This window comes from Paroedura picta, chromosome 2, assembly GCF_049243985.1.
Source record: "Paroedura picta isolate Pp20150507F chromosome 2, Ppicta_v3.0, whole genome shotgun sequence".
Taxonomy (NCBI): domain Eukaryota; kingdom Metazoa; phylum Chordata; class Lepidosauria; order Squamata; family Gekkonidae; genus Paroedura; species Paroedura picta.
Window position 1 is genome coordinate 143,572,177 of NC_135370.1, and position 27,268 is coordinate 143,599,444.

A 27,268-nucleotide genomic window follows, 5' to 3' on the forward strand; every position below is an offset into this window, starting at 1 on the left:
TTTGGTCAAATGTTAGAAGCCAAATATACCATAGAGTTTTTGCCCATCTCTCTGACACTGATGCGGGATGATGGGTCATGTAGACCTATCGTTGCAATGCTGCGATGTTGGCTGGGCCTTTCTCCCACTCATAACAATCCCCCCCCTCATTCCCCACTGGTTACCAGGAAGGACCTGCCTGCACTATTTGCATTTGAAGAATGAACTAGATATTAGGCTGGAATAGGCTGCCTAAGGAGGTGGTGAGCTCCCCCTCACTGGCAGTCTTCAGGCAAAGGTTGGATACACACTTCTTGGATGCTTTAGGATGCTTTGGGCTGATCCTGCATTGAGCAGGGGGTTGGACTAGATGGCCAGTGTGACCCCTTCCAACTCTATGATGATTCTATGATTCACTATGCAATCTCTGCACTGCAATCCTAAAAAGAGTTACATCCTTCTGAGTCAATGGTGTCACTAGGGAGGGGCTTTAATGGGGCATATTGCCTTAGAGTCCAACTTCCAAAGTGGCCATTTTTTTCAATCCCAGGAGATCTTTAGCCATCACCTGAAGGCTGGCAACCCTGCATATTATCCTACCCATCAGTAGAGATATATTTTAGAGGTCCTGATCTGAGTGGCATTATCTGCTGAAGATGTTTTCATTATGGAACTTATAGGCTACCACTATTTGCTTGATTCCATGGCTTATTAATGCAAAATTGTTGCTTTTACAGGTGTTTTGTTGATTCTACTAGTTTTGCTTTGTCTCTGAGGAATGCTAATGGTGGATATATAAAGGAAGCTTCTAGTTCAGTTCCCACTTGTTTAAAGAGATTTTGTGCTGATTTGTCTTACATATTCTCTCCCCCCCCCCCAAGAATTTTGTGGGTGGTGTTATTATGCCAGATTGTTTGGAAACCACGTCAGGTTCAATGCTCGGTCTGCAAATATAAATATATTAAATGAATAATAATAAAATATCAGTAAGACCATTAAGAATAAAAATAAACTGATGCACTAAAAACCTAAAGAGTTGTGTGCAATCCAGTCTGCTGAAGACGTTTCACTGTCCTGACAAATTAATTCACTCTTATTGACCCTTGGTGGTTTTCTAGCATTAAATGTATATAGTTTATTAGCTTGCTGTCTTCATCTCTGAGTAGGATTTTGTTTTCTGTTTGTTACTTGAAACCTCATTATTTCAAGGGCCATAGTTGCCTCACCCGGAAATTTCTCTCATTCCACCAACTTGGCACGTTTCCTCCAGGGGCAGCTGACATCCAGCTGAATTCCTGTCTTGTTCTATTGGATTTTGTAGTGAAGGAAGATTTAGAAGAGGCTGTCTATCCAATTGTTTGATATTTCTCTTTTTCAACATAATAGCAACATAGCATGACACAGCTATAAACTATCTGAGGCAAACTGAGTGGCAGCCCAAGAAAGACCCTTTTGGTTGTGGCACAAAAACTCTGGAATTCCACATTCATCTGTACCCCTCTAATCTTTTTTTCTGCCACCATATGAAGTCTTTTTTTTATAAGGCATTCCTTTTATGTGTGTGTGTGTGTTTATGTTTCATGTATTTTTAATTGTCTGCTGTCTTGAGGGCCTTAATTGAATAAAAGGTGAGATAAACAGGTTTTAAATAAATAAATGATGGCCTAAAATCTTTCAAAAAGTTTCTCCTCACAGTTAATCCTGTTTTGTCACTTTCTGTCTGAAAGTATGTGTGTGTGCGTGCGTGCATGTGTGTATGGGATAGATATTTATCCTATGTATAGGATATATATGTATGTACTTCAGGTTTGCACATTGTTCTGATGTATTATTATGCATGTAATATTTAGACTTTGTTTTACAAAAGCTATATTGCCAGTTTCTCAACAGCTTCATCAGCTGTCAATTAGTTTCTGGGTCTAATTAAAAGTGCTGGCTATTTCCTTAAAAGACCAGAGTGATCTGAGTCCAGGATACCTAACAGACACAATCCTCCCATATGAATCTGCCTTCCACTTGCAATCTTCATTACAGACTCAGCTTCCTTTACAGGTACCATCTCCTTCAGGTGGGTGGCTACTAAGGACACTGTTTTCTGTGTTAAGGCTTCTCAGTAGTGGAATATTCCCTCCATATTCATCTGCTTGGCACCAAATCCTCTGGAGCCATATTAAGACGTTATTGTTTTGCTACAATGCTAATAGTTTTCTCGTTAAATATATTTGTTTCTTGTGGGAGCCTGCCTTTTTCATGCTGTTTTTCTAATGTTCTGTATACCACTGCTATATGTAATGTCTTTAGTTTTATTTTATGTCAAATTTGGCTTGGTTTCGCTTTTTCATTCAGTGCTGCTTCTTATTGTAGGTATTATTATTATTATTATTCGATTTATTTCCCGCCACTTCCTACAGGCTCGTGGCGGGTAACAATAGTCTTAAAATCCCCCATTAAAACCCCCATTAAAAGACTATAAAAATACCCAACACGGCGAAAAATACCACTCTCCCGTACCCGAACAAGGGCATTGGGGGATGGAGGGTGATGATGACTACTTCAAACCCCCCAGGCGGGCAATGTTCTTCCTTGCCAATCCCAGCCTCAACCTGGAGGAAGAGCTCCATTTTACAGGCCCTGCGGAATGCTGACAGCTCCCGCAGGGCCCGCAGCTCACCCGGGAGCTCATTCCACCAGGTGGGGGCCAGGACAGAGAAAGCCCTGGCCCTGGTTGAGGCTAGGTGCGCTTCTCTGGGGCCGGGAACTATCAGTAGGTTTTCTCTCACAGAGCGTAGAGCCCTGTGGGGCACATAGAGCGACAGACAATCCCTCAGGTATGTGGGTCCCAACCCGCGTAAAGCCTTAAAGGTTAAAACCAAAACCTTGAACCGGATCCAGACAGCAATTGGCAACAAGTGCATCTGCCTCAGCACTGGCTGGATGTGGGCCCTCCAAGGTGTGGCAGTGAGGACCCTAGCAGCTGCATTTTGCACTAGCTGGGATGAGGGCAGGCCCGCGTAGAGCGAGTATTGAACTGTTCCATTAACTGTATTTCACTGATTACTGGAAAATGCTTTCTTTAACAGTGAGAGCACAGTATATACAGTATATACACACACATGTCACGTAAATAAGTTACATTAATACATAATAACTAGCTATCATCACTGCCAGTATGATGTAAGCTTAAAGTGCTACATCTGGGAAACTCACATTTGAAGTACCACTCTACCATAGAAACTCACTGGCTTACTGTGGGCAAGTCATTTTCTCTCAGCCTAACCCTATCTCACATGGTTGCTATGTAGGGTTGCCAGCTGTGGGTTGGAATATATCTGGAGACTTCGGTGGTAGGTAGAGGAAGGTGAATTTGGGAGAATGGAGGGACTTCAATGGAATATAGTATTTCACATCATCTGGTCTGTTTAACTAGAGATGCTGGTGATTGAACCTGGGTTTGTTTGCATTACTGTTACACTGAGACAGAGTTCTTCCCCCTGTGAAAGAAGGGTGATCTAAAACTGGACAAAATAAGTCTCCTTCCCCAAATTAAAGTCTAGTGCAACTGCAGGCAAAAACGGTCATGCAGAGGGAACTTGATCTAAAAAACCTCATTATGCTTTTCTTTCAGCTGCAAGGACAGATTTGGAAGTGATATTATTTAGTTATATATATATATATATATACACACACACACATATACTAGGGGCAAAGCCCGTTGTATCCAAAAATACAATGGATGCTAGAGCTTGGCAGTAGGAAGAGGAAGGGGAGGAGTTGTCCAGTTTGTAAGGGCATGGGGTTAAATGTGTATGTTGTGTGGGAAGTTGTGGTGGTGTGGTGGCAAATGAGGGCATGGGTGTGGCGATATGGGTGTCAAGAACCTGTGGTTTGGAATGTTCGTTGAGTGTGGGAGAGGACTGACCTTTGGGAATTGTGGCATAGTAGTTACAGATGAGCTTTTCAGAGCCATGTCTTCAGATATGTGAAGGGAAATCAGACTGGAGACTCTTCTTTAGGGGACGATTACATGGCAACCAATTCCCCCCAGTTCTGCATCATTTCCCTTCTTGTGTGAATTAGGCCACAGACACCGAAATGCCTCTCTGCCCTAATACAGGTCATTGATGGTGACCTTGATGTTGTCCATCGTGTGCTCCTCATTGAAAGACTTGACATGCAGCAAAGCTTTGCGATAACCCATCTTGTTAATTTTCCTTTCTTTGCTGTCTGTGTCTCTTTAAAGCTTTAATGGCCAGTTATTCAAAACACTAAATCATACTGAATCATGATTCGGTGATTCAGCTGACTCAACCATTTAAACTGATGGGACATTACAATTTGGACCGGAAACGGAAGAAAAGTGTTTGAATCAATGATTTGAGTACTTGTTGACTTATCTGAAACAAATCACATGTGCCTACTCTTGAACTGATGTAAAACATGAAATGGACTTCTGAATCTCCCATCTTGCTAAATCAGAGCAGTGACTCAGCATGTTCTACCTCCTGTTCCACACTGAGAATCCCACTTTAAAATGTGGTTGTGAGGAGTGTTATCCTAATGTTCATGAAATGCCTTGAACATCCAAAATACTATCTCAGCATTTCTGAAACTTTATGAACCTGAGGGTGCAATTTTGATAGAAATCTCTTTGCAGATGCTTCCAGTCCTCCCCTCCTCCCTTGCTAGCACATGCCACATGCCAGCCCAGCTATACAATGCACTGGGAGGTAATTTGCTCCAGAGCATTGAGACACTTCCTTAGTAGTTAATTATTGCTGGATCAATACCAGCTGTGCAATGGTGGAAAGAAGAGTTGCCAGAATACACCTGGTAACCAGTGGAATGGTTGGTGACAGGAACATGGGGGACTATGATGTCTGCTACACCAGTTCCCCTGGGGAAAATAAATACTTTGAGTCTATGGCACTGTGCCCCACTGAGGTCTTTGTCCTTCCCAGGCTCCATCCCCATATCTCCAGGTGTTTTACAACCTGGAGTTGCCAACCTGACCCTGCTGTCCCCTGCCAGTTGCTCGGGGAGGCCTGGCAATCCTACAAGTGGTGCCCAAACACCAATTTGAGAAATGCTATATAAATACTAACAAATATATATAAATACTAACAAATAAATAAACAAACATTGCTCCCAAATAAACAAACACTGTGGTACCTTTATAGTACCGCAGTAGAACTCCATTTTTACAAGTGTAGTTACTGGAGAGCTACAATGATTTAAATCTGAGCTTAGTCATGAAACTCATTGGTGACCTTGGGTCAATCATTATTTCTCAGCCTGGCCTCTGCCTCATAGAGTCGTTGTGAAAATAAACTGGGAAGGGTGAACCATATTCATTGTCCAATACTGTCAGTACTCTTCAGAAGAAACCTGGTATAAAAATATAATACATCTGTACGCAGTGTTTCACATTCAGGTTAACAATTATAACCCTGTCTAAGCATACAATCAATTGTGCTGCAAAATACCTTTTCTTTCCTAAGGGATGTCTATACTGAGCTTGAAATTTTTGTCACCAGACAAATTTATAATATTATTAAACGAGAGATCAACATTGCATGCACGCTCTTAAGCCATCAATTTGTTTTGCAAATGAACTTGTCATATGCAATGTGTAAGGGCTTATTTCTTGGAGGGGTTTACCATGAAATGAAAGAACATAAACCAAAGTATATTTGCTTCTGTCACTGTTGTTAACTGTGGAGTACAAGAACCTTTCATCTTCCACTAGATTTCACATATGTCTCTGCAGCTCCGTTTCTGTCTGTCTTGTAAAGTAAATGATGGCAGAATTTCTGTTTAAATTTTTAAAAATCTCTGAGATATATTCAAGCAAATCTTTGGAATCCGTATGCGTGTGCCAGTAACTGTTTGTAGCAATGTTTACACTTTTTTTTTACATTAACATAGAGCACTCTGATTTAGATGATGGATAGTAGCAGCTGTAAGTTATTGGGTCAGCTGTCTCCTGCAGGCTGAGTTAAGTGGGCAGTTGTTGTTGTGATGGATGCAGTCTCTGTGCCTGCAAAATTCCATGGTCAAAGATGCTTCTGTGGAGACTCTGAATTCAATACCAAATCCACTATATGCATATTGCATAAGTTTATAAACATATGTCTGCCTTATGTTTTGAGACTACCCTCATAAAAAGAAAGATCAGTTTCATATAAATCAAGGAATCCCTTTTAGATTGTAATCATTTTAATATTGATTTATGTTACTTTGAGTGTCCACCCCATCTGGGGGCAGGAGGTCTACATAATTCTCAATTTTCATGGAATCCTTTTGGGGAAGAAACCATCTTAGAAACTCAAACAAGATTTCTCAAGAGAGTGCATATTTCTTTGGTGTCTGCTTGGTTATAGGTGGAAAGTACCATCAAGTGTGTTCAGTTTGGGGCACCCCAGTTGAAGAGGGATGTAGACAAACTGGAACGTGTCCAGAGGAGGGCAACAAAGATGGTGAGGGGTTTGGAGACCAAGACATATGAAGAAAGGTTGGGGGAGCTTGGTCTGTTTAGCCTGGAGAGGAGATGACTGAGTGGGGATATGATAACCATCTTCAAGTATTTAAAAGGCTGCTATATTGAGGATGGAGCAGAATTGCCCTGGAGGGACAGACTAAATTAATGCAAAAGAAATTCCATCTAAACATCTGGAAGAAGTTTTTGACAGTTAGAGCGGTTTCTCAGTGAAACAGGCTTCCTCGGGAGGTGATGGGTTCTTCATTTTTGGAAATATTTAAACAGAGGCTGGATAGCCATCTGACAGAGAGGCTGATTCTGTGAAGGTTCAAGGGGGTGGCAGGTTACAGTGGATGAGCGATAGGGTTGTGAGAGTCCTGTGTAGTGCAGGGGGTTGGACTAGATGAACCAGGAGCACCCTTCCAACCCTATGATTCTATGATTCTATGTAGCATAAATAGATAACTGAATGTAGGTCCTCAGTTGGGACAGAAACATATGTATTGATAAAAACATGTATTGATAAAAACATGTATTGATGGGGGAAAGATTTGATTCTAAGTCACAGTTGACTTGATGTGATGCCATATGGATTTCAAGGCAAGAGAGAAACAGATGGTTGTCCTTTAGTGCAGGGGGTTGGACTAGATGACCCACGAGGTACCTTCCAATTCTATGATTCTATGATTCCTGCACCTACATGGGGGAGCATTTGACCTGGTGCACCTCATCCGCCCCCCATTTGTGCTTTTGCACAGGAGCTGGGGCAGTGAAGTTCCCAGTGTGTAAACGGTCTCTGAGATGCAAGGGGCTCTTCTATCAGAATTGTATTTACAGTAGATGAGTGATAGGGATGTGAGTGTCCTGCATAGTGCAGGGGGTTGGACTAGATGACCCATGAGGTTTCTTCCAACTCTATTATTCTATGATTCTTGTTTGAGAGGGAAAGCTGTGGAAATCAGGCTCTGTCTCTTATATAGGCAAAGTGCCTGCCACTTACTCAACAGCATCTTTGGATCCAACCCAGTTCCTTTGGTTCCTTAGGATACCTTTGAATCTTGAAAGGCCAGTGTTTGTAATTTTGTCATGTTGTGTGTTTCAAAGAGCGAAAGATTAAACTTGGTTTTCTCCTGGAAAGAATGACCCAATGACAGTGTAATACTACAAACACTTTCCTGGGGGTAAGCCCTGCTGAATAACCCTGTTTAGTAATTCTTTCTAAAATTATTAAATGCATAATTATTGTGACATTTCTCAACATGTTCATTCCTTCTTATTTTAAATAGAGTGCCTGGTATTTCTGAGATTATAAATGAGGTGTCTGGTATCTGTGAGATTATCTTTCCAGCTATGTTTAAATAGCAATGGGATAAGATATTGGTGTCGGACAGTTTGGGAATTCTATTTTCTTTCTTTCTTTTGGCACTTTAATAACCTGTCCTTTAAACCCAAATGCTTTGTCATTAAATATAACAAAAATGTCACACAAGTTTTGACTCCCGCTTCCTTCCTTTTGTTCTTGAAAGTGTGCACACAGAGCAGGTCATGCTTTAGATACTTAACATACTTTAGAAACAATCATTGACTTTAGTCATGAGGAGGGTGGGTGTTAATGGTTCTTTTAATATATAAAGCTGGGCAGGGTGAATAATACTACATGAGTAAATGTTGTGAGACTTCAGAAACCAGTGGCAGTGTTCTGACTGGAATGGGTGGCTTGCTGACATATGTGTTGCAATAGCTTATAAAGTACTGGTTTCCCAATCAATATGCCCCTCTATAGTGCCCCTCCTCTCTCACACACACACAGAGATTTTGTAAACCGCCGCAAGACATTTGAGATCAGCAGTATATAAATATAAATAAATAAATAAAAACAAACAACTACCATACCACTCCCCACATTTAGTTAACAAGGTTCCCCCACCCCTAATTTAAAAATAGGGTAAAAATACATGGCTCACTCCGTTTACCTGCTGTATCTTATACACTTCAGCGCATAAAGGGACTATCTTACCTTCAAAGTGCAGAAAGGGAAGTAGCCACTTAGCCTCTCTGTGTGTGAAACTATATTTAAGTCTATATCTTTCTTGGCACATGGCTACTTGGAATCCTGTTTTGGAATGTTATTAGCAAGTGGTCTGCTGGAGAGACTTTGCAGCTATTGATATGAATACATCGCTTGTGAACCTCATGGTATAAATGTTATTTCAAATTGGGAGACTATGTTTATTAGTTTAACCCCCCGCAGCCCAGCATTAAGTGTGGGACTTCATAAGTCAGAGTCTGAAGGGATCGAAATCAGTTCCTGCTACAGACCAGGTCACAGTAGGTCATGAATAGAATCCAGGTATTCACCAAAAGAGACCACCAGGGCAAATTGTCAGGATTACTCAAGCAAATTGGCCATAGTATGTTCTGCTAGTAAAGGCATTGTCATTCCACCATGGTTATTTGCTATAAAACATTTTCATAGTGTTAAAGATTATGAACATACAGGCACAGATAATATAGAGAATCCGACTATTAAACTATCTCAAAGGAAACTGTAGTTAGGCACAATTCCTTATCAACCAACATCCTGCCTCTATTGCTGTAGAATATATTACCAGTCATGTGGGTGTTCCAGAAAAATATGAACCGGAAAATTTTCTGATGCCCTAGACAATGTGTAACCTAATTCAGGATTTTGTTAGCTTATATTTTATAAACGAACTTTAGAAAGTATTGCATTATAACTTTTTAATTCTGGAAAAAACATATACTTGAGCAACAATTTAGCCTGTGAGGTTAATCTCCTTAGTTTGTTCTATTGATTGAACTCAAAATCTAATAAGCAAGCAAGCAAGTAAATAAATAAATACAGTTGCAGCCTGATGTAGCCCATATGCCAATAATGAATGTCCTCTCTTCTTTCATATTTGCAACCCTCCTATATGTTTTTCTGCCTTTGATAGCTTGGTTGGAATATTGGTCTGGCAAATGGCATCTAAACAGCTGACCACTCCGCAGTAGTTCCTTCCAGCTCTGAGTGGTTACCAGTTGCCTATAGACACTCTCCATATTGCATCCTCAGTTCCTCTGGTTGTAGAATCCTTGACTTAGACATGGCTAGTACTCCAAGCACATAGATCTACTTAAGTGTTCATTTATTTTCACTCCTAAGAGCTAAGAATGCTGTTGAACAGTCACACAAATTCATTGCCACAAAAGTTGAAATGCTATCATATAGAAGTTGTTGTTGTTGTTGTTGTTGTTTCTTCAATTTATTGCCCGCCACTTCCCAAAGGCTCATGGCGGGTTACAAACATCTGGATAAAATCCCAATAAAACCCCTTAAAAGACATAAAAACAAATACAAAATACAATCAAAACCCCATGGGCATCTGCTTTATTTATAGCTTGCCTTTTGCCACTGAGATGCAGGGAGGATTATAATTTTTTTAATGCAATATGAAGAATACGCAAGGGTTGAATCAGGCTTCTTAGAGCATGCAAGGACCTTCTAAGGGAAAGCAAATGTGGAGAAGGAGCTGTCTGTCTATAAGATCCAACACATAGTCTGTTATTTCTCTGTCCTGCATTGAGCCTCCTTCCTCTAAAATAGGTTTGATGAGAAGAGCTTTGATCAGGGTTCTCAGACAGATGATCCAGCTGCACAGCAAAATGGGGAGTGTGTTGCCAATCTGCTCCACTTGATCGTGGGCTGTGCTTAGTGCTTGAAGTGCACCTTATTGGAAGCAACCCATGGAAAATTCTTTCTGTCTTAGGTATTTTGAAATCAAAAAGGAATGAGCTCGTTTCTGTTTTGCTTGCATTTCTTGTCCCCCCCCCCGCCAAGTGTGTTTGTTATTTGCAAGGTTTTTAAGGAAAGAAATAACCAGTCACTGCAGTCGTCAAGCTATTAGAGTTTCACCTTCTGCTGTTCCTAGCCAGTCTGTTTAGTTGCTTGGCTAATGTGGGTTGCAATCTCCCCTGTATTGTATACAACTTCCCTCTTTTCTGAAGCTCTGCAAATATTTGGGGGCACTTCAGGAGAGAAAGATATACATTAAGTGCATATGGAAGAAGCCCTGACATAACTGTGAATGGACCCTATATATTGCCATCATAATATGAAATTTTAAAATGCAACTAATAATCAAGGTCTGATTATTGTGGAAATTTCAGTATTTTAATGTACTGTTTCTCTCTCTTTCTACAGGATATATGTGAAGATATCTCTGATCATGTTGAGCAGATTCATGCTCTGCTAGAGACAGAGTTTTCCCTGAAGCTTTTGTCTTACTCAGTCAATGTGATTGTTGACATCCACACAGTACAGCTTCTTTGGCACCAGCTCCGAGTTTCTGTTCTGGTTCTGAGAGAGAGAATTCTGCAGGGATTGCAGGATGCCAATGGGAATTACACCCGCCAGACTGATATTCTGCAAGCCTTTTCAGAGGAAACAAAGGAGGTATGGCAGGTCAATGTAAGAGCCTACTTCTCACATTTGAATTCTTAATTATGTTTGCTCATTTGCATCCTTTTAATGACATCCTTTTAATGACATTACTTTTGTTGTTATTAATGAATTACTTTTCTGTGTTGTCTCTTCAGAGTCCTGATTGAGGCAGCTTAAAACCACTGCATAAAAAGCAAGATATTAAACATAAGCAGCAGAAAACTGTTAATAAAACTGAGCAGGGCATTGAAATCTGATAAGATAAAACCCCTCATTATAAGCCTGGGACATAAGATGTATTTTTGCCTGGTGCCTTAAAAGAAGCAAAGCAGATGTCAGGCGAATCCTAAGGGGCTGGATATTCCAAAGGCGAGGGGCCATCACAGAAAATGTCCTCTTATCATCAACTCACCTCACCTCTGAAGGTGTGAGTGCAGAGAGCAGGGCTTGAGAGGCAGATATTAACCGGCAGGCTGGATAGTTTGAGAGGAGAACGTCCTTTACTTTAAACATGATGGCTACAGTCAGGAAATGTGTTGCAAGCACTCTATTTAGTGGGGACCACATTTAAAATTGCATCTTGCCTGGCAAGTAGAATTCACATGCTAGTGTGATGTTTGTGTGCAGCACTAGCATGGAAATGCTGCATACGTATGAGTGGGGCAAGGTGAGAGCTTTTAAACTATTGGGCTGATCGCATGGTATATCCTTCGAACTTCTTTCATGTTTAAATCAGTCCTCACAGAAGGGTCCTTGTACACACTGTCAGAGTTGAAGTGTGCAGGGAACTGAAGGCAGAATCCCGAAGGTGCGATGAAAAACTCTTTAATAAGAACAGTCCAGGTATCACCTTCCAAGAGCTTCACCTGGGAATTCTAAAAACTGTTGCTAGGAAGTATGCTTTCCTTCTCTCCTCCCAACTTCACTTAAGTATCTTACAGAAGAGGTAGAACTGGGGGTGAATCCAGGCTGTGCTTGCCTAAGGCTATAACAAGAGCTTTAGATTTCCCTGTGCATGGAGCAAAACCAGCCGGATGCTGTGGCTTGACAGGATGAAGTCCTTACAGACAACATCAAAGATATGTCTTGTTCAGATTTCTGAATCTGAATTTTAAATCCAGTCTCCAGGCAAAAAGATGATGAGTCAGGCTTTTTTTTAGAACTGCTATCTCATTTACTTATGACAACCAAGAGCCTGGCTCTCTTTGCGCATAGAAGGTTTATGCACAAGTTTTAAAACTCCAAGTTACTCTCTAAAACTCTCAGTGTCAAATCAGTCAAGACACGTAAAAAAAAAATCTATAGTCAGGTATAGCTTGCATTTTTCCAAAGCTAATACTATTTATTCAAAAGATATTTATGCCATCTCTCCAGAAATCTGCTTAATGTGGCTTACAACTAAATCAAAGAAATAAAATCAAAGAAAGCATTAAAAAACAAGGCAAGGCTTAAAAAGTGCACAAAACATTGAGCAGCCTAAAACCATTAAACAGCTTAAAAATGGAACCCATCAGCTCTATTCAAATTGCCCCCAGTCTTAATTAGGACTGAGATTGTGTGAAGCGGTTACATATTGCACTCTTTCCAGCAATGCATACTTTCCATCCTTTTTTTTGGGGGGGGGGGAGTGAAATCAGCCATAGATCAGGCTTTGTACTTGTTCTGTGGCTGCTCCATTTCTTGAAATGATTAGGATAAGGATGAGTGACTTGTCTAAAGTCACTCAGAAACTTCCCTGGCAGAGTGGTGATTCAAACCTAATTCTCTCCATTTGACACTCTAACTACCATACCACATTGACTCAACACTTTCTCTCCTTCCCTCTTCCTGATGAGCTGTCCCTGGGAGAAGTCAGGCCAGGTGCAAAAGCTGCCTCATAGCAAGTCATTTGGATGAGTTATGTGGTGGCCGCTACTTCCAGCTCCAACCAAATTGTATATAAACTGTGTGGTGGCTGTCACCGAGCCCATGTGAGTTACATGGCATCAGATCTTCCAGTAGCCATCACTGGATCTGGGTGATGGATTCAGGTGGGTAGCCATGTTGGTCTGAAGCAGCAGAACAAGTTTGAGCCTAGTAGCACTTTTAAGACCAACAAAATATTCTTCCAGGTATAAGCAAATAGTGTGCTATTTTACTCCGGGGGAAAAAGTGAGAAGCTGGAGTTGGCTTCATGGTAGACAGACAGGCTGCTAGGAGCGTAACTGACTTCCAACCAATATCAGATCACCTGGCAATCCCCACTATCAATGGTACAATCAAGACCCACATCCTGTCCGCCTTTGCCCCTACTGAAACCAGCACAGATGCAGCTAAGGAAAACTTTTACGTCCAGCACCATGATGCATGAGATTCAATACCACAGACAGATTTGACTATCCTGGCTGGAGATTACAATGCCCGTATCGGTACTGGCAGTTCTGGTTGGGAGGAAATAATGGGTAAATTTGACCGTGGGAAGATAAATAACAATGGACTGTGCCTTATGTCTTTTGCTGCATCAAATAATTTTTTCATTGGGAACAGTCACTTTCAAAACACCAACTAACATGGAGAAATCCATCAGGCAAGGACTCAGCAACCCTAACCCTACTGGACTATATCGTGGCCAACTCCAGGTTCTGTTCATCACTCAAAGATGTTTGGGCCATAAGAGAACTGGACTGTGTATCTGATTCTGTTCAAGGGGGTGGCAGGTTACAGTGGGTGAGCAATAGGGTTGTGAGTGTCTTGCATTGTGCAGGGGGTTGGACTAGATGACTCAGGAAGTCCCTTCCAACTCTATTATTCTATGAATCTATGCCTGTTGCTGCTGCTTCAGATCTGGTGTCAGCTGACATGCCTTTTACTGGAATAAACATTTTCTAGTGTGGTTTTAAAGAAACTATTTTCTAGTGAACATATATAGATAGAGAAATGAACCTTTCTTGCTGAATAAACGCACATGTACCCCAAATACGCAACTGTCCTCATACCACAGAATGTCATGAACATGTTTATTGTTCTGAATCATTGGGTTGGATTGCATGATCTGCAGGCTCAAGGAGGTAATGGTTACACATCTTTTCTACTTTCTCTTCCACCAAACAGTACTTTCTGGTTCTGAAGAAATTTATTTTGAAGACTGCAGAACCTGCATGGCCTAATAGTCCTCACTGCATCCTCCTGATCTGCATCTTTATTCAAGCAATACAATCCTAAGAATGAACTCACTTGGGGTCAGAAAGGACTGCTAAGAGAAAGGGCATGTGGGAAATATGTACAAATGTCAGCATCTGTCACTGACAGATTGCAGAATGCAATGCTTTATATTTTTATGCAGGGCTTTTTTTTTGGGGGGGGGGAAACAAGTCTATACTCTAGATTGCAAAGCTCTGGCCAGATGTCCCAGCCATGGACTTCTGTCTTCCAAGATCTCCTTTGCTCAAATTTGGTAAAATCATGGAGTTGGAAGGGATCTCCAGGATCATCTAGTCTAACCCCCTTCACAATGTAGGAAATGGCCACAAGAGCCAACCACCTACACAGTCCCTTCTGTCCATCCACTTACAATCCGCCTAAATTCACAGAATTAGCATTTCTGTTGAATGGCTATCTAGCCTCTGTTTAAAAACTTCGAAAGAAGGAGAAGTTACCACCTCTCGAGGAAGCCTGTTCCACTGAGGAACTGCTCAGCCAAGAACTTCTTCTGGATGTTTAGCTGAAAATTCTTTTAAATTAATTTCATCTCATTGGTTCTGGTCCGACCCTCTGGAGCAACAGAAAACAACTCTGATAGGATTTCTAGTTGTGACTTACCCATAACAATGGTAATTCTAGAGCAGTTTGTTATTAGCTTTATATTTGGGATGTATTAACACATAGCCAGAGGAATGTCAATGAAAATAACATTTCTTTTGCAATTGACTGCTGTTGCACTTTCATTAGGGAAGAACATATTGTGTGAATATGGGTCTATGAGTCTCTTTGTCCTTACTCCACATTCTTCATGAGCATGGGCAAAGGATGGTGCATGAAGAGTTACGACATGACATCCATTATCCGCATGCATACAAATCCTAAAATGGCAAATATAATATCTGCCCTAGCACTTCCTTGGCAGTTGAACAACTGACTCTTGAGGTCTGAGTACTGCATATTCATTCTATGGCTTGTCATTCTTCCATTTTGTGTGTCTGAATTTAAAATATGTTTTGTGGAGCCTTCCTTCATACTCTGCTCTACAAAAAGCTTTTCCTTGGAGAGAAGCTTCATAATTCTCCTTTAAAAACAAGAATTAAAGAACTGGAAAGTTATTCCATGCTTTTCTATTGATTCTTTTGTAGGAAAAGAGAGAGAACATCCCAGAAGTTCATAGGGAGGAAAATGCAGGCTATTATTAAGAGCAGCGAGGAAAGCCAGGGATCATAGATGCCCTTGAAGAGCATTTGAATGGCTGAGGGTGGTAGAGTTGGAATAATTAGATTATAATTGGTGACAGTTTTCATATATTTGCAGAAAATCTGGGGAGCAGATGTGCCTCAATGTAGAACATCTGTTGGGTATGCAGCACCTCCAGGTAATGGTTTAGGTTAGGGATAGTCAAACTGCGGCCCTCCAGATGTCCATGTACTACAATTCCCATGAGCCCCTGCCTGCAAATGCGTCCAGACATCTGGAGGGCTACAGTTTGACTATCCCTAATTTAGGTAGTTGGTGATGTGAAAGACGTCAAGACCCCAAAGACCTCAAGACACCAGAGGACCACTTGCTGGCAGAGTGAACAATACTGCATTTTTTCCCTGAGGCAGCTCAAATCATGTTACTGTTAAATGTTGTAAGAATTCCTTTTAGTTACTTGAGGGAACCAATTTTTACAAATGTACCAGGCCTGATTTGTCTGACAACCACAATACAGGAGAGGAGGAAGAGAAGAGTTGTTTTTTATTACACTTTTCAGTGCCCAGAGGAGTCTCAACGCAGCTTACAATCACCTTCCCTTCCTCTTCCCACAACAGACATCTTGTGAGGTAGGTGAGGCTGAGAGACCTCTGAGAGAGACTGTTCTGTGAGAACAGCTTCAAATAGGGTTGTGATGAACCAAAGGTCATCCAGTTGGCTGCTTGTGGAGGTGCAGGGAATCAGACCCGGCTCACCAGATTAGAAGCTGCTGCTCTTAAGCACTACACCAAGTTGTTTACTACCCAAAGGAGTCTCAAAGTGGTTTACAAACACCTTTTCCATTCATCTCCCCACAATAGTAAGGTGACCAGATCTTAACATTGGTAAAGTGGGACACCATTGACCAGGGGGGGGGGGTTCTTGATTAAAAATTTGGTCTATATGGAGCAACAAAAAGTTTCATAGAATGCATAGAACACAAAAATAGTATTGTGATATATATTTTTTTAATTTCAAAGTAAGTACAATTTGCCAGGTGCCCCCAGATGTCCCTCCAAAAGTGGGACAATCTGGTCACCTTACACAATAGTCAACCTGTGAGATATGTGGGGCTGTGAGAGGTATGAGAGAACTGGGAATGGGCCGCATTGACCCAGCAGGCCTCAGGTGTCTCAAAGAATTTTCCAATTGTCTTCCCTTTCTCTCCCCATAGCAGACTCCCCATGAGGGAGGTGGGGTAGAGAGCCTCACAGGGAAGCTGGCAACCCTAAGAGGAAGACTCTCTGTGCACAGCAGTCTTGACCTTAGTAAGGTTTTTTTATACTGTTTTTTTATTTGCCAGGCCAAGGTTGAAAAAGGTTATTACAGTTCCCATGTGTCTCCAGCCATTTACTTGTTCACTATTTACAGTTTCAGGCTGTAAATATTTATTTAGATCTTCCTGCACTTTCCAGACTCACAGGCCTGATGCTGGTCTTCACCCCAGAATACAAACAGTTGCTGGTAAGGGCTGGCCATAGCCCATAGCCCAGGAGGGACACACCTGCATCACTCCCTCCCAACTGCAAGCAAAAATGGCTCCTTTGAAGGCTGAACTCTGAGGCATTGTACGATTTTGAAGTCCCACCTCCAAACCTCCAGGAATATTTCCAACCCAGGGTAGCCAACCTCCAGGTGGGGCCTGGAGAGCTCCTGGAATTACAGATCACCTGCAGAGTATAAAGATCAGCTCCCCTGGCAGAAAGGGCTACTTTGGACAGGGTTGTGGTAGAGAAGAAACATGTAAGGCCTCCCACACAGGTTGTTGTTGAATTGAAAGAATTGAGGCCTACTGCACAGGGTTGTACAGAGGAAACAGGAGACAAAAGAACCAGTTTTGTCTGCTTCGCGCCTTCCGATTGGCCCCTCCACTTGTCAGTCCGGGGCCAAGGGGCCAATTATTACCCCCCATCCCAGACTGACCCCACCCCAACACCCCTTACTCTTTTATTAAGAGGGAACAGATAACGCTATAGCAATGTATATGTCAGTTTCTATTCCGGCTTACATCTAAAGAAAAAAGCTTGCCTCTAGTTCCTTCCATTGCATAGATATGCCCTTTCCTTTATATCACTCCACAGGAAAAGGCTAAAAATTTACTTTCTCTCCCCCTTCCCTTTTTAAAGGAAAGCTGAAAACCTGGCACACAGTACTCTTATATGGATATAACATATTCAATTCCTGTTTCTTTAAGACTTCCATGGTGCGGGAGGAAATGACCAGTGCCACTGGGAATCACTAAACCAGATTCAGTTTGTGCCGGTGAAAGAAGTATGAAAAATCAACAGTAAAAAAAATAACTACTGGAGTCCCGGTCTTCCATCTGAGGACCTCCCCTGAAGTAAAACCTGCATGGCACCTCACCCCCAATGGGAGATAACTTGACCTTTGGCTGAACAGGAAGGGAAAGGGATTGGAGTTATAAGAAGGGGTTATTTTGCGGTTTGTTGAAAGGGATGTTTTATGAGTTTTATTATGTTTTAAAGTTATTATTGTTATTAACTGCCATGAGTCCATGTGAAGAGCGGCAGTATATCAATCAATCAATCAATCAATCAATCAATCAATCAGTCCTGAAAGAAAGGGGGAAGGATTGGAGGAAGAAAAGGAATCTCTCCTAAACTTCCCCTCAGAATTGACTTCCCCTCAGAACATTATACTTGCTAGGGGACATCAGCTCACGGAAAGAGAGAATAATTTGAGTGTGATTCCTTCTCTTCTTCCTCTCTGTACAAGTTATATATTCCTCAAGACCAGTGTCAAATGGAGTGGGTTATTCTCTTTCTACTGAGAAGAGTTAATGCTCATGGAAGGAATATTCCTTTTTCTCTCTCAGTGGAGGAGGACACCCTGGAATGGGATGTTTGGAAGCACTGTCTCACATGCTGGCTGAATGGATGAGGCCACTTTCTAAAGAACTTTCTTACCAAATTTCAAAATGAGTAGGACCAAATAGGCCCTAGAAAATTTGCAGAATCTTTTTGAATTTTGCTTGGGTTTTGTCAGATTTTCCTCAGATATTATTGTAGAAACAAACATGAATAGAAAGCATTCTAATTATTCATGATAGGCACAGCAGAAAGGTTGCACTGCTGTGCCTATCATGAATAATTCTACTCCAAGTAGAAATCCATTTATAGATATTTGAGACTTTTTATTTATTTATTTATTATATTTATATACCGCCCTCCCCGAAGGCAAGCAGGGTTTTGATCTTACTATTTTATCCTCAAATATTTCCTTACAACTTATCCATTTTGGCTGGAATGTACATACTGGGATGGCTGGAATCCATTTTGGCTGGAATGTATTTATGCTATTTTCTATAATGTTATTTTATACAGAAGAAAACTGTTCCTTATTTTTGTTTTGTTATATTTACACTAGTGAATTGAAAAATGCATCTGCCTATCACCAACTGATGCAAATGAAATATTTCTTACAAAAACCTACCCCTTTTTCTATTTTGTCACAGGACCGTCTTGACTCTTTAACTGAAGTGGATGATTCAGGACAGCTAACTATCAAATGTTCTCAAAATTACTTGTCACTGGATTGTGGAATTACTGCATTTGAACTGTCTGATTACAGTCCTAGTGAGGAGTTGCTTGGTGCCCTTGGTGACATGACTTCCAGTCAGACTAAAACAAAACCCTTTGAATCCTGGAACTGTGGTGAAATGGAAGAAGACTTTCCAGAGCTGATCCAAAGTGTGGGATTACTAACAGTAGCAACAGACACAATCGCTTCCAAAGATAATAAAGACATTAATGCAACAGAAGTCCATTTGCCATTGTCAAAAGACCTGGAAGAAGAAGGCAAAACATCATCTACTGTATCCACTGACCTTTCACCCTCTCATATTTCAGGGAACTTGCCTCTTTGTAAAGCATCTTGCATTGAAGTTTGTGGCATATCATCTGAAAGTGAGACAGTCTCTGACTTGGTTAAGCAGGAACTGAGCCCAGCACCATCCAATGTTAAAAAAACCAAGCAACATCCTCACTGTGAAAACCTAACTCCAAAGAGATCAATAAGAGACTGCTTTGACTACAACGAGGATTCTCCCACCCAACCCACCTTGCCCAAACGAGGTTTGTTTTTAAAAGAAGACATATTCAAAACAGACATGGTTGTAAATGATATAAAAAACCAAATCTCTCTGATGTTCAAGACAGAAATAAGTAGGAGCACACCCTCATTGTTAGATCCACCAGACAGGTCCAAGCTCTGTCTGGCATTACAAACGGCATACACTAACTGTCCCTCCGCTATCAGTCAGTCCTGTGACTGTTTACACAACATAGGTGATCAGAACCTTGAATACGCAATAAAAAACCACCTCAAGGAAAGTTCACTTGGTCTAGGTAAACCTAGTAACTTCACTAGAAGGGAGAAACTGAGGTGCAAGAAAACCCATGACATTCCTGAGGAGGTGGCATCATGCAAAATACCTGAAATTGTATCAAATGCAACATCGGCCAAGCAGGTTAAAAAAAGAACAGCTTTTTCTTTGCAAAATGGAATTCCTTTTGGTAGCTTACAGTCCATGGAAGGAACAGAAAGCGATTCAACTTCCACTTCTTCTGAGCCTTGTAAACGGCAAGAAGTGAATGGCCAGTACTGTAGTGACCGTTCTACTTCATCAGCTCACAGTCAAGGAGGTGGGTCTTCAGCTGACTCAGAGTCTGTGGTGTCCTCATCTCCAGTTCTTCCAAGAAATAAGAGCAAAAAGGTTCACTTGTCTTCACCCAGTTCTGTTAATACTGATAGTAAAGTTGTTGAGGCCTGGTATGGTTCTGATGAGTACTTAGCTCTTCCATCACACCTCAAGCAGACTGAAGTCCTTGCTCTGAAGTTAGAAAATTTGACAAAGCTACTTCCACAGAAACCTCAAGGAGAGACCATTCAAAACATTGATGACTGGGAACTCTCAGAAATGAACTCTGATTCTGAGCTTTATCCAACATACCAGATTAAAAAGAAGCAAAAAAGATTAGGGAGAGTTTCACCAAGTTCTTCAAGTGACATTGTCTCTTCAGTTGGTGACAGCATTGAATCTGGTCCTCTTAGTGACATACTTTCAGATGAAGAGTTTTGTACGTCCTCATCTAGCATTAAAAAGTATATAGACGATAGGACAAAAACACCCTCAGTTACACAGCCTTCTGATAAGAATGAAATATCAACCTCAAATAAATCAGCTTTAATTCAGCAGCTAATGCAAGATATACAACACCAGGATAATTATGAAATTATATGGGAAAAAATGGAGGTAAGGAAATAATACATTTTTATAGTTCATCACTTATAAGGGAATAGACTGATTTAAAAAAAAAGGGATATAGAACTGTCACAGTAAACTGTTTGTATTTCGTACAAAAGCAGGAATACTGTCTAATCATTTTAAAATCTGTTTTATTTTTTGCATGCTCAGGGTTTATTCACACGGACATCTTAAAGATTCACAGTTTTCTGAAATTATGTCATGTTGCTTGGAACTGTGTGGTGACGTTTCACTTTTCAAAATATGATGGCTCTTCAAACGATGTTTTGGGAGTGGCCACCAGGAGAGGCCAAACTTGGGAGTGGCCACCAGCAGTGGCCAAACTGTGGCTCTCCAGATGTCCATGGACTACAGTTCTGGCAGGTGCTCATGGGAATTTTAGTCCATGGACATCAGGAGAGCTCCAGTTTGGCCACTCCTGGTCTATGGAAACTGTGTCCTCCTACTTCCACCTTCATTTTCATCTTCCCAGTTCTAGGCTCCAGAAAGAGAAGAGGCAATGAGAATGGAAGAGAGGGTGAGATAAGTAGTTCCTATCCCCCCCCCCCCCCGTATCAGTAGTTCTGTTGGTTCCCTAGATCATGTGTTTTCAGTTTGGATTAGCATATAGATTAGTGGAGAAATACAGCTCCTGAAAATAATCGCCTGATCTTTGAACACGCATTATTTGTTTGTTTGTTTGTTTGTTTCATTTATTGCCTTCCTATTTCCTCTGTTGGGATTCAGTTTTCATCCCCTCTATTTTATTGTTACAACAGTCTTCTGAGGCAGGTTAGGTTGGGAGTTGGGGTGACTAGGTGTCATGCCACAAGGGATCCATGTGTGGAGTGCAAATTGAGGGAGCCTGGGAACAGCCCCAAGAGAGGCTGCATACAGGAGGGAAAGACACAACGGATCACTGAAGGCACCTAAAAAACAGGTGGGGCAATAACTGCCAGAATTAGCATCCTAAGGAGTAAAGACTGTCTTGTGAGTAGAAGTTGGGTAGTAAAAGTAATCCAGGCATAGGCCAAGAGAACACAGAATGTGTGTGGCAGGAGGAAACAGAATAAAAGCTGTGCAAGGAAGAGTGTGTGTGGGGGATAACTGTCTGAAAAGCACAAGAGGATAGTTGGAAAAGTCTGGAAGGTCATAAGAGCAGCAAGCTGTGCTTTGGAGGCTTGGTCACCTGAAAGCCTAACCCAGTGGTGAGGATGCAGTGCATAGAGCAGCCTTCCTCAACCTTTTTACTGTTGAGAAACCCCTGAAACATTCTTCAGGCTTCCAGAATCCACAGAAGTAATTTCAGCAGGTCACACCTTCCTGCCATTCCCTCAGAAGTCACATGTCACCAGAAGTAACATCACCCAGATACTTCCACTGGATGTGACATCGCCAGGCCACTCCCACAGCATAGGAAGTGACAGCACAGAACTATTTTCAGATGATTTGTGAACAGAACCATATCTCACTCTCGGCTAGCTACCCATTTGCTCTTCACCAAATGAGTTTGCAGTGGGAGCCTGCTGAAATAGGGCCAGGACAGGCCTTTGCCATTCCACCCCCCCACCCCCCATACACACACATCAGAAACAGGGCTGGGGCAGACCTATGATGCTCTGTCACTTCCACCCCCACCCCAGTCCCCAAAACAAGACCAGAGCGTGCCTAGAGGCAGGAACCCACATCTCAGAGTATGAGCAGAGTCTTGATGTAGGCAAGTGGACAAGATAATGAAATAAGCAGGGCTCTAGGCTGCAACCAGGGGGCTTTTCGCACGCCTTCAAAATTGCACAATGGTTGCCAATTGAAAACGCTATTGATTTGCCGTTATGCACAACGTCGTTGACAATCTGCCACACACCTGAAACCGATCTGCAAAAAGCGCTTCATTGTAGCGCTTTCAGGGAAATCCCCAAAAGTGGATTCACCCTCCGGAAAGCGATACACTCCTGCAACCAATCTGCAACACTAGTGAAAAAGACCTGTGCATTAACATTGTTGCGGTTTCTACAAAGTCCCTTCCCCTGGCTCTCTCCTCTGATCTTCCGGCGAAGCGATCGCCATTTTTTTTTCTCCGAGCGAGCGGGGATAAACGCACCAGCGAGCCTCTTTCTGTTTAGAGGCTTCCCCGGCTTCAGTCCCTCCCCAGAGTCACTAAGCACAAACACAGAGAAGCCCGTTTGCTGATGTATTTTCCCTTTATTTTTTACACTTTTTTCGGCCGAAAATCGGGCCCGTGAGAGGGGGGGGATTTTTTTTTTCACTCGGAGGGAGCGTGGCAACGATGAAACGACAGCTCAAACACACCAGGCAGCTGGATGGGTCTCTCCGTTGCAACGAATAAACACAGATTCGTTGCAATGGGTGTGTTTTTTTTAAAAACTTTCTTAAAGGGAAAGGGGCTGTTTGGGAGCATGCTAACGGCCACCCATTGGCTGCTTGACGGCCAGGGGCGGGATGAGCTTGGCAATAGCGCTTCCTGGCTAGCGATTTTTGCCGAGACCGGAAGCCTGTGGGAAACGCTACAAAACGCAACTGGATTCCACTACAAAGGCAGGTATGCATAACGATGAATTCCACTATTTTAAATGGTGATTTTTCATTCAGCAACCAATTTGCTACAAAGATCCCGGTGCGGAAAGCCCCAGAATTTGAACTTGGGACTCTTTTATTTGGGAAAACAACAACAAATGCAGACTAGCCTATCCCCCTAGTATCAACCTGTTAATGGGTAGTCTGGAGAGTGATGGGACTCCCAGATGAAACAGGAGCCCCTGGTTCATGGGCTATCACATTGGACTAAAGTCACTAAGCAAGCTTCCATGGCATTGTGGGAATCTGAACCCGGGTCTCCCAGATCTTAGTCCAACACTCTAACCACTACACTACACTAGCTATCAGGTACTTTCCTTGTTCATCAGAGTGTTTCATGATCAGTGCAGAACATGAAAGACCCACGTCTCAGTCAGTGGTGAGTCTGTCTGTCAGCGGTAGATCATCTGCTTTGCATGTAGAAGGGCCCAGGTTCAATCCCCAGAAGTTGTAGGTCAAAGGATTCATTAGTAGGTGGTGTTAAAGTGATCTCACAGATCTGGAGGAGTCACTGCGAGTCATAGCCATTACTATCTAGGCCAATGTTTTCTTTCAGTATAAGACAACTTCCTATAAATTCATGTGTAATCTGAAAGTTAATGCATCTTTCATGATGTGTTATCAGGTAGCTTAGTATTTCTGGGGGCCCAGGCACAAGTCCAGAATTGTTGCCCCCTGCCAGGCAAAGCAAGGGATAGCCTTTACACCATGCCAAGTGGGCAAGTGTTGCCACTGGAGGCTGGTTGGACAGGCCCTGGCACAGATGCCACAGGCCATGAGCAAGCTGTCTGATCCCCATAGGGGGCAGGCACAAGCAGGAAACTGCTCTTCTTCCCCCCCCTCTACGAGTGAGGGTGGAACTTCACAGTCACCCCCTCAGAGTGGAGCCCAGGGTTATACTCATATTGAATGAGCCTCAAAAGTAACTGAAATCCCTTGTGGAGGTATAATCATAACTCAGTTTTCTTGCGGATGGCTCTTCCCCTTTTTCAAATATTTTAAAGAACAAAAACCTATATTTGCATTGTGATGATTAAGGCCTGCTATGGAATAAGGCTGTTAAGTTAGGACAGTATTGTTGAGAAATACTTATCGTTTGCCTAATAATTGGTCATGGAATTAAATTATGCTTTTAATACAATTCAAAGTATAGTTGGGATTTCTGCAGTGAATGTTCAGTACATGAATAAAAACTGTGTGAAGCAGAAGAAGGACCCCAAAACATGGCAGGAGAAACAAAAGCAATTAAAGAATTTGGTCCATGCTTCCATTATCGTTATTCTGGCAGTCTTTTTTTTTTGTCATTCCCTGATTTTCGGTTGACTTTTCGATGATTTTAAGTTCTTTTTGTTGGCTCAGGGTTGCTGTATCTTTGCTGTGTGTTCAGCAATTATCCAGAAGCAAATGCCCATCCGTGTATTCAGTAACACTCCCCCTCTGCCCGCAACAAGCAGACAAAACCTGGACTTGGATTTGCATGTGCTGCTGCATGCAGTGCTGTCCTTAGATGTGGCAACTGAGCACCCTCTTGGGGCCTAGAGTTGCCAGTGCAGCCTTTTCAGAGATGCATTCTGATTCTAAAATTCAACCAAAGTAAAGTGTGGTGTGAGTCACAACTGACTCAAGGCAACTGCAGTCAGCTAGAAGTGCATAAATGGTGCAGTTAGTCACAGGTATTACTTCAATGAAAGATATTAATAGAGGTTTATTTCAACATCTTTGGCGATGCACTTATGGAAATCTGAAGTCATGTAATATCCCCATTACAATAAGCAAACATAGGCACAATGACTTATTATATTTAACAATAAAAATAACTCCAGGAAGTAGAATTAGACTTCACCAAAAGTTATTCTCCTTTATTTATTTTTTTCAACAGTATTGCATTTGCTTTAATAATCCACACCACCACACAATTTTCTGTCTTCTGGATTGTAGCCAGGGTTGCCATCTCTAGCAAGGGTGATTTCTGGAGGCTGGGGATGGTTGAGTTTCAGAAGTACAGGAAGCTCAGCTCAGAGAAGTGCATTGATGCTATGGTAGGGATGGCTAAACTGCTGGCAGGGGCTCATGGTAATTGTAGTCTGTGGATCTCTGTAGAGCCACAGTTTGGCCACCCCTGTGCTACGGAGCCTGGCCTTTGAAAGTGGCATTTTCTCCACAGACACAGAGCTCTGCAGTCCAGAGATCTGGGAATTCTAGGGTGACACCAGGGCCCGCTTGAAGAATGGGAACTCTAGCTGGACATTGCCTAAGAGTTTCAGCATTCCATTGTTTTTGTGCCCTATATCACACTGCCATTCATTTTCCTTTGGGCTCTACTCTTGTTACCTGAGCACAACTTAGATCCAGCTCTTAACTTTGTACTTTATTTTGGTGATTGGACTCCTTGGGATAGGCCCAGTTTAGCTAAAACTTACATTTTAGGTCCTGGTTGGTTCTCATTTCTCTTGATTTTTCTTTACAGAGAAACTTGGGAAATTGTTAAATGTTTAGAAGTCCTTTCCAAGCCAGTGGTTCTCAACTCATGAGTGCCAAGATAAGCACTTGAAAGTAGACCCATGATTTAAGGAACTTACATATTTTGGCATGAAAGAAGGATTTAAGAAGGTCCAGAGTATTCATAGAATCTTTGCAGCAACAGCTACTTCTTTGTTAATATTCTTTTAAACTCGTTTTGAATTAACTATTAACTGTCTCCAGGGACATTATGTTGCCCAGCCTGATTATGTGATGTGTGTGGGAAGCATAGCAGATCCTTTCTCCCTAGCTGTGAAGGAATATTCTGATTGGTTTGTCATGATCTGTGGTAGCCCTAAGGAGGATTCCTGTCCCAGTCCTTGTAATTTCCCTTAACTCTGAGATACCAGTCTGAGGAACATCTCCTAGAGCATTGAACGGACACCTCAGAGTAGTTGGTGAACATATTGCGTTTATCTCTACTATGTACCAGCAGTGTAATTACCAGTTGTAACCAATTAAGGCCTGCAGAGAGAAGTAAGGGGGGGGGGTGTATAATCAGTACAATTCAGATTCATGAGATAAAATATTCCTGTTTGGCCCCAGTTAAGACAAATATTAAGCCTAACTGTACAGGGAAGAGGATGGGTATTTCCACAATGAATTTTGTATTCTGGGAAACTATAGCTTGAGAAACATGGTTTTCATACCTCTGCTGCTTTTTACTCATCAGTCTCCTCAAATTACCAAATGTCAGCTCTCAAGGACTACTTTTTCCATCATTTATGCTGATGGCCAGTGGAGCCCCCTTCCATCCAGACCACAGAAATATTTATGGAAGGTCATTATAATCCCTTGCTACTTGACTGTGCAGGCAGGTTATGCATATTGCAATTACATGCAGGAGTGAGTCAGCAATAGGCCATATTTGGGATATGTCCAAGCCTTTCCTGGAAATGGAACAGGAGATGATACTGTCCAAGGCCCCTTAGTTTGAAAGTTAACAGGAAGTGGTTGGAAACCTCCTAGAACACACAACACATTACCAGTTGCAGGACCCAAGCCATCATTTTCTCTGTAGTTACTCACCTCGTGGCTCTCTTGTGAAACAGAACTCAATTTATTAGATTTAAGTGGCTTTTCCAACTATGTTCCATGCCACAGGTGGAGGTGAAAAAATCAACTCTTTGAGGTGACCAATTCACATAGGAGGTAACTTTTCCAATATAGTCAGAAAGTTGGAGAACTTCTGTTTCTGTAGTACTCTGCGATTTTCTGCTTATTTAGGGCATTTCTTGTTGTACTTTTCTTTCCAATGGGAACCCAAAGCAACTTACAACAAGTACCACCACAATTTAAACCAGAAATGTAAAGAAGCAGAAAAACTAAGGTGCACTTATACAACATACTAGGCTGCTCTGGGCTTTGCTGGACTGGTCTCTAGGAACACCAGGCCTTCTCTTATAGCAGGCCTGCCAGCATCCCTTCTCATTGCTACAAACTGCAGGCTGTGTTTGGCCATGTCCGGGCTTTAAGAACCTGCAACATGATTGGCCTGGATTATATGCAGCTGGAGGCATGTTCCCATAATTCCCCTCCCTTGTTGATGAGCTGAAATAATTTTATT

At 41.9% G+C, this 27,268-nt stretch overlaps 1 protein-coding gene across 4 annotated transcripts in view; it reads left to right on the forward strand.

Annotated features, from left to right (window-relative positions):
* AKAP6 (A-kinase anchoring protein 6) overlaps positions 1-27,268 on the forward strand; it is a 320,657-nt gene that overhangs the window by 75,021 nt on the left and 218,368 nt on the right. For 3 of the 4 annotated variants that reach the window (XM_077323052.1, XM_077323054.1, XM_077323055.1), the window contains 2 exons: positions 10,662-10,928; positions 18,796-20,595. In XM_077323052.1, the coding sequence (XP_077179167.1) occupies positions 10,662-10,928; positions 18,796-20,595 (2,067 nt within the window). The remainder of the gene's footprint in view (positions 1-10,661; positions 10,929-18,795; positions 20,596-27,268) is intronic. The other variant, XM_077323053.1, reaches the window with a different exon arrangement.